General features: G+C 39.8%; 1 protein-coding gene and 1 pseudogene across 14 annotated transcripts in view; one reads left to right on the top strand and one right to left on the bottom strand.

Moving 5' to 3' along the window:
- Window positions 1-8,421, bottom strand: part of DEPDC5 (DEP domain containing 5) — a 108,047-nt gene that overhangs the window by 65,335 nt on the left and 34,291 nt on the right. For all 14 annotated transcript variants that reach the window (XR_001517100.2, XR_003046711.1, XM_025047792.1 and 11 more), the window contains exons 15-20: window positions 7,677-7,811; window positions 6,807-6,868; window positions 6,587-6,660; window positions 2,431-2,500; window positions 1,024-1,060; window positions 378-498 (exon numbers count right to left, since the gene is read on the bottom strand). Coding sequence is in view for 12 of the 14 variants with exons in the window: in XM_025047792.1 (XP_024903560.1) it covers window positions 378-498; window positions 1,024-1,060; window positions 2,431-2,500; window positions 6,587-6,660; window positions 6,807-6,868; window positions 7,677-7,811 (499 nt within the window). In the remaining 2 variants the exon portion in view is untranslated. The remainder of the gene's footprint in view (window positions 1-377; window positions 499-1,023; window positions 1,061-2,430; window positions 2,501-6,586; window positions 6,661-6,806; window positions 6,869-7,676; window positions 7,812-8,421) is intronic.
- On the top strand, window positions 3,543-3,658 carry LOC112481105 (annotated as a pseudogene).

Below are 8,421 nucleotides of genomic sequence, written 5' to 3'. Positions count from 1 at the left end.
TTAAAAAGCAGGGATGAAAGGGAAAAATGTCTCTTGCCCTTTGGGAATAATAAACCTAAAAGAAACTCTGGGCCTTAGGACCTATATATATTAGTGGCAGCCTGTGAAAAGATGATTCCAGAATTTGTGAATTGCTTCTTTTGACTAGAAAATGCACAACGCTCTCTTTATTTGGAGAAACACCTCATAACAAACATAGCTAACAAAATGGCTGACCCAGAGAGCCTGAGAACAGAACCCTTAATGATCTATATGGTATGGCTTCTAGTTGGTTAATTTTAATTTAAAACATTTTTGAGGCTGATCTCATGAAAGTCCCTACTGGACTTCAGGTTTTCCTAAACATCCATCCCAAAGTAAATCTGGCAAAATAAAACCTGCAAGTGGCGAGACGCTGAGCCCGGGATGGGCCTGGCAGCCTGAACACTTGAGCGTCATAGGCATCATAATCCACTTGGATGGGAAGGGCGTTCTCAGGTTCTTTTGGAGTCCCAAGAGCTAAAATACACAAATAATACAAATTGTCATCAAAATACATTTCGACCAGATGCCTTCAGAGGGTTCTTCATCAAAATCTGGAAGGCACAGGAAATCATCGTCATCCTCTCCTCCTGCAAAAAATGGGATAATAACCCTTCATCAGCTTGTTGAGATTAAATGACTTATATGTCAAAGGATGTAGAAATAGTGTGGCATTAAGTAAAGGCAAGGCGACGGCAGTATGTAATTCTTCTGTGATCCCGTTTTTAAAATATCATCTTCATATGTATGTTTTGTACTTTGACATTTTTCTACCTGACACCTACTATTGAACTATGAAAAAAAACACCAGGTTTTATTATCATCAATTTTGTAGTTGACAGGACAAAAATATGCAAAGTGGTTAAGGGACTTTCCAAAGGTCACACAAGGAGAACTCAGGTTTCCCAACTTGGCTGAACTTTTTATGTGACCCCACATAATCTTGTTGCCATGAGTTAGCTAACTCTTTCTTAAAAAAGATAAAAGAAGAAAAATACTCACAAGTATCACGGCCATTTTTTGCTTTCTCAAAGGCAGGCTGTAAAATTAAATAGAGAATTAATCACTCCATTCTCTGCTAGAACAGAACTTATTACAGGCACAGTAATGTAGATGGCTGCTCTACAGGGCAGAGACCATGTCTTAGCCTTCACTGTAACCGATGGCCGTAGAACATGGACTGTGGCTCCATTGGGCATGAACCAAGGACCTTCTGCATGTAAAGCAGACATGCTAACCACTACACTATGGAACCACGTCCTTCTGTAACATTTTAACCTTCAAAACGATCCTGTTGCAGAGAAGTTCCTCCACGTCCCACTTTGCCAAGAATGCTTGCGGTGAAGGCATAAAACCTTAGGAGGCTGGAGAAGGACCTTTCTAGGCAGAGTCTCACTCTCTTAGCACTTCTCTACTTGATATAATCTATTTTTAGGAGTCCTCATATTCCTCCAAATTAATATTTTCCCTATCAGAAAAGTAACATCAACCTCCTCCCCTCCAAAAAAGGGAAGAAATGGCCCTGATACCACTAATGTAACAGTCACAGTGGGGCAACCTTCAGAGGGTTCAGCTCTGCCAGAAATAGGCAGATGGAAGAGAGCACCCTAGTGTGAGGCCTATATACAGCCTGATTTTCTCTTCATATTACATTAAAAAGGCTTTTTCACATTCTTTTGAGTAGCATTTTTATTGGGTGCAAATATATTCCACCAAGTGGATATTTCATGGTTTATTTAGCCATTTCCTTATTATTTTTGATATGTCACTATAATGAATAAAACTAGACCAAGATCTCTTGACATTCAATATCCTCAATTATTTTCTTAGGTCACATGGCTAAAAATGTAGTTATCTGGTCAAGTGGCATGACCATTTGTACTGTTCTTGATACACATGGCTGAAATGCTTTTCATATGTAATGGACACCAACCAGGGACTCAAGCACCAATTTCACCACACTTTGTTCCAGCATTTGGTATAAATATTAATACGTTCTTAACATATTTGGTATGCAAAAACTGAACCACCATTCTTGTTTGAATGTCTTTAACTATCACTAAGATGCAATCTTTTAGTTATATTTCCACTTTGCTGCAATGTGCGTCTATGTGTTTGTCCTTACCAGTATCTAAGAGGTCTTCGTGTCTGAATAAACCAATTACATCATAATAAAAATAGTTTTTATTATTAAAGAACTAAAAATAGTTCTATGTCATATTTTTATCAAAGGTATTTCTTATGTCTGGGGGTTTGCCTTGTTGATTATTTAACATGAAAAATTATAAAGTTCTAAGACAATTTCTTAAATTCATTTATCATCATGGGGGTAAGTGAGTGTCTTAGGACCAAAATAACCACGTGGGTGTGTGACAGGCCCCGAAGGCTCTGCTGGTTGGTAACACCTACCTTCTTTCCTGCCAGTTTTATCCGTGGAGTAAAACTGTTACAAAAGAGCTGGCTTTTGGACGTGTAGAAACTGTAAAAGAAACAAACGGGGTTATTAATCTAAACTCCTTTCATTTTAAACCTCAAGAAAAAACTGAAATCCCAGCTATGGATCAGTACTCTTGTGAAAGCCTCTGTCTCGGGCTTCACTGGTCTTCCCAATTCTAACTTCTTTTGTAATTATTATAAAACATTAAGTTTTTAACTGTGTTCTATTCTTCTTTTCCCCCATAAATTGTTTCATGCTAGCTCCTGATTCCTAACTGAATTAGAATCTTCTCCTTACGGCAGAGATAAATCTATTTATACCACAATACTTTTTCACCTAGAGACTTGGCATGATGCTGGCACAAGGGAGGTTTCTAACACTCTTTGATCGATCAGCACTTAGTAAGCAAGAACAATCCAGGCAAAAAAAAGAAAAGGTGGCATTAGAGAAAAGATGGCAGAAACAAACCATCAAGTCCTAATCTTAATGCAGTCATGTCAGATACACAAGAAAACTGGAGACGCAGCCTTGCCCTGGGTATGATGAATGAATAAGTGAATAGAGGCTGTGTAGCCTTTTCTATTCCTTATGCATCTCCTTGTATTTTTTCAAATCTACAACTTGTGCTAAAAATTGAATATTGAATATTGACCAATCCCCATCTTCTATAATAACTGATCATAAGCAAAAAAAAAAAGGGGAGGGGCCAGTATCTATAGATAACCAGTGGACTGTTGGGCAATCCTAGTGGCACATTAGGTGCATAAGAATTTAAGAAATACTGCCTGTAATCAGACCAGAAGTCCAACCAGCCTCTGGGACTTGGCCTTTCACAGTGGTATCAAGAAAAGTACCAAGTAAAAGATGTTATTCTCTTTCCAGACACTAATTGTAAAAGATCTGATTGGCGAAGTGATGTCAGCCAGAAGAATAAGTTTCTATTAGATTGAAGCACACGAAATTGCTGTGTTTGAAGGTCAAAAACAATCTAACACAGGACATGGTTCCATACTGTAGCGGTTAGCACATCTGCTTTACACACAGAAGGTCCTGGGTTCGTGCCCCAGTAGAGCCGCAATCCATGGTCTACGGCCATGTCACCCTGAACAAGCCTGATGTCTGATCTCGAAAGTTAAGCAGGGTCGGGCCTGGTTAATACTTGGATGGGAGACCACCTAGGAAGACCAGGTGCTGTAGGCATAAATAATAATAATAATAATAATAATAATAATAATCTAATATAATTTCAAATGGTTCATATCAATAGCTGCGGCTTTGCCATGAACTTGGCATTCAACCTTAGGCAAGCCACTTAACCTCTCTGGAACTTGTGTTCCTCACTGCACGATGTGGCAAGATGCTCTCTATGATGTCCAAGCAGATTCCAGTTACAACCTGTAATATTCCAAAATCCCAGTTTTATAATTCTTATGGATCTAGTATTAATTAACTTTCTAATTCATTTTTATTATTAGCCAGAAATACTTTGGGAGTAATAAGTTCTTACTGAAGAAAATTTAATTATGCTGAGTAGGTCTCTGACCGTACTAAACAGTGAAAACATTTTGCCCGCTTCTGAAGAGGCTTTGCTGACAGGATGAGAATAATGGCCCCTGTGAGCAGCCGTCCATCTCAGGCCACCAGGCCTCTTGCTCCCCTCCCCAGTGGCTCAAGTAAACAAGGCTCACAATGAGATGTAAAAAACAGGCCTCGGGCCTTTCCCAGCTCTCATCCTGAAGCCCCTTCCCGCATGGATTCATCCTCCATCTTAACTGGCATCAGAGAGCCAATTTAGGATTAAAAATAAAGTGAAAAATCAGGAAACTTTCAAGTTAGTGGTAAAATTTGAGGAAACTGCAAAACTTAAATTCATATATAATTTTGTGCGTGCTAAGGCTACTTTTCCTTTAATTGTTTCCTCAACTAAACTTGAAACCATGAAATACAGTGTGTAAACAGCAGCTCTTTTCTTACTGGCAAAAAAATGTGAATGTTTATTTAAGATCACAAATCCAAAAACAATTAGAGGACCGACTAACAAAGAATATACATTTGTCTCTGGAGTGAAAAAGAAATAAGTTCAAAATGCTCCTATTTTACCTCAACCAAATTTTTAAAATAACAGTAACATAAATGTAAGATGAGGAAGATTCTGAAGGCATTTTCTTATGAAGCAGTCACTTTTTCGTAAAGTGACTTTGTCAGACAATACAATGACAATGTACAAAATTAAGCATCATTAAACAGCCACATATACATATATGTAAAGGAATAACATGGATGACCAACCGGAGAGGATCTCACTGGGCTCCCCGAGAAGAGTGAGGCATACATAGCACAGGATAATTACAATGTGACCACTCTAACCGTACGAGCTGGCCAAATGACTATTCCTTGCTCATGAAACTGGTTCTTCACTGATGAATGATTACAACTGACCGGCAGCAACCACCATACAAGGACAATCTGGTCCATGACCAAGATAAAGAAAATATTACAGGCTGAAATCAGTGTTTGTGATGAGTTTTCAAGCTGGTCTCCAGGAAAGATTTGCAACTAAACAGAAGCCAAAATTGAGCTTGAGGCATCAGCCAAGTAGCCATCTGCCCCTCAGGAGTTCTGCCTGAAGACAGACAACCCAGAGAAGGATAGAGTGCTCTGAAAGCACTCAAGAGAACGTGGCTACTGGCACTGGGGGCAGCACAGGAAGAACTCACGAAGAGAGATGTTGGGGCTGGTTGTCAGAGGATAAAAAGCATTTGCGAGGGAAAGGGCAGGTGGAGAGGCCCTCTAGATAGGTGTCTGCCAGGCAGAATGAAAGGAGGCAAGTGGTAGGAAAGGAGGCAAGTGGTAGGAAACGAGGCCTCACACGTCAGACTTAAGTCTTTATCAAGCCAGCATGAGGAATTAGAAAAAGAGTCATAGGATTTGGTTTTCACAAAAAATGACTGGCAACCACGTACAGCAGTGGCTGATAGACCCCCATGGTTCCCTGGTGCGGTATCAGGGCCTGCTCTGTGAGGCCAGAGAGGAACACTAATGCTGTTTTGCTTTCATATACTTAGTTTCAAGTAAGACTTTTACTCGAGGAAAGGGCCCTGTTACTTAAGAAAAAAAAAATTTTTAAAGGAAAGAAGAAAGCACACCTCTAAAGAAGTGATTCTCAATGGGAAGATGGGGGTAATCTTGCCACCTGTGGGGTACGTGTGGCAATACCTACAGATGTTAAAAAAATATATTTTTCAATCTAAATGATTTCCCTCCCCAGCTTCCAATGGTTTTACCTGTATTCTCCATAACCTGCAATCATTTTTAAAAAATCATAAAACATTAAAAAGAATGTTTTTTTAATTCTTTTCACTTTTGGCGTGTTTATTTGAGGACATCTAGTTCTCATAATTAGTTTCCAGAGGTATGAGCTCTACCTACAGTGTTTCAAAGAAGCAGTTTATCTTTCTCCAGGTTTTTTGATAGGGAAATTCACTTAGCCACTGTTTCTGCAGACATTTTTGGCTGTCAAAACTGGGAGTGTATGTGCTGTTGGCGTCGAGAGTAGAGGTCAGGGATGTTAGTCAACACCCTACAATGCACAGGACAGCCCCCCACAACAAAGTATGATCTGGCCAAAATGTCAGTAGTGTCAACGTTGAGAAATCCTGGTATAAAGGATGGACTGAAGAAGAGAAATTACTGCAGTTGTTCAAAAAGATGAAGGCCAGGATAAGGCAGTGGCACTGGCAGAGGGACGAGAGACACCATCCTTGAGCTGGAATCGGCAGGGACACTGAGGCCTCGTCCCATGTGAAGAAGAGGCATGGGGATTTTTCTACAAACGGAGGAGGCCAGGCACAATGTTGGTCTGCTATGGACTGTGGGAGTGCGGAATAGTAAGGGTTGGGAATAATAGTGGAAATAAGTCCTCCAAAATTTGTTTCTATTTTTTTCATTGTAGACTGTTCTTATGTTACTGCTACTGCATTCATTACATGTAGAGAAGCTTAAAGCAAATGTTGGAACTTTGGTTTCTACATTTTCTTGACAAAAGACTTTATAGTAAGAACTTAACAGATTTGAAAAGAAAATGGTAAGGAAGTCTTATCATCTACTATGAGTCAAGATCACACCCACCTGTGGTTTATCCAGTGAGGAATATTATAGTCATCACCCTGACGAGAATCATGAGGAACACTCCGATTATGCAGCTGAAAGGGAAAAGGCCAGCATAGATTAGCTAAAAATTAAGTAGGATGTGAAACTGCTCCAACTTTTCTGTGTTTTATTATTCTCAAGATCACCCTGGCCTGTTGCTAGAAACAGGCTTTTAGTACAAAATCCAAAATCTAATTACCTTGAACAGTGGGACAGCATGTAACGGTTGCTCCCCCATGCACACCAAGTCCACACCAATTCCTAAAAAAGAAGAGACAAAAATAGTTTGAGGGGGTGGTGGTTGAGGAGGGGAGAGGCAGAGGTAAGTGCTCCAATCTGTTATTGGTGTTATTCCACTGGGTGAGGGTATGAGGCAAAGTCAACTTACCATCCTATGATTTATAACCTCCTCAGAGCTATCTATACAGCGAAGAAGTAAATAGTTTTGTCACACCTGCCACTATTTGATGCTTGACAATCAGCCTCTGACTGCCTTGTGGATCATGATTTGTCAAAAAGACAACCAGGCCTCCATTACTGAAGTGTCAAAGCCAGAAAGGAAAAGGAATCCTGTCATCTCAGTAAAAAGCAAAACGATCCATTTCACTTAATAGAGCTTCATTACTGGCAATCAGGATTTATTTCCCAACTCCATCTTGTTGTGGAAACACAAATTAAATGGGGGTACGAGCTGGGGAACCATGGCATATCACGGAAAGAGGGCTGGACTTGGTGACTCAAGGGTACTTCCAAAGATGGGCTCATGGATACTGGTTGAAACAATCCCCCCCAGAAAGGGTTCTCTAGTGTCACATATATTTGAGAAACTCAGAGTACCAGTTATGCCCTTTGGAAATAAACAAGATACACCAACATAATAAAATCTGCAATTAAAGAATGGTCGTGCCTAACTGTGCACGACCCAGCATTTCCCAAACCAATATGACAATGGAGCTCTATCATTATTCACATCCCCAGACCTCCATGCACAGAGCCAGGGAAAGCTCATAGTTCTAAAGGTAAGTTGAGCTATAAACACTCAGAGACAGCACGAACCAGGGAGCATTACCATTATCTATCATCCGCTGCTTGGTCAAGATCATGAGTAGCCGGTCCACTTCAAACACACCCACCCCAGGCGTGATCACCACAGACATCTGGCCAGTTCGATCAAAGTTCCGGTTGATATAATGCTTGTCAAACACTTGAACAAAAGCAAAAAGTCCTCCAATGAAGATGTTACGGCATATCAAAAATCAGCCACTGGCAAGCATCTCTATGCTCTCAGAGATTTATCTATATTTCTATTACTGCAACTGCCACATTCTGACTTGATTTCTAGTTAGTCATATGCACATCTGTCTTTCCCTTCTATATTAAAAACTGTATTAACAGAAGACTATGTCATTGTCACCTTTGTTAATCTCTCCCCATCAATCCTTGCCTTGTGCATATTTAAATGCTCAAATTTAATGCCATTAATTTCCATCCATAAATGAGTCTGCACTAAAACTTATAAGAATAAAATATTAATTTCTGACAAGATTTGAGAGGTGGACCAGAATCTCGTGATGATGTTGTAAATTTGGCAATTCTTTTTTATTTCTGGCTTGTGTAATTCTTACTTTGGAAAATCAATGATATTCGAGTATGACAAAAAGATTTACTAATAAAAGACCCACGCTCTAGAATTCCTAGCTCGAGTACAGACACATGGGAAGGTGATATACACAGTGCAGTGAACACTCATCATTATTTCTGCCACTGGCCAGGGCAGAACAGATACCTAACTGGAATTAGAGTGATCAGATGCA

This window comes from Pteropus alecto, unplaced genomic scaffold, assembly GCF_000325575.1.
Source record: "Pteropus alecto unplaced genomic scaffold, ASM32557v1 scaffold190, whole genome shotgun sequence".
Classification (NCBI taxonomy): Eukaryota; Metazoa; Chordata; class Mammalia; order Chiroptera; family Pteropodidae; genus Pteropus; species Pteropus alecto.
This window is presented reverse-complemented; position numbering and strand designations above follow the sequence as displayed.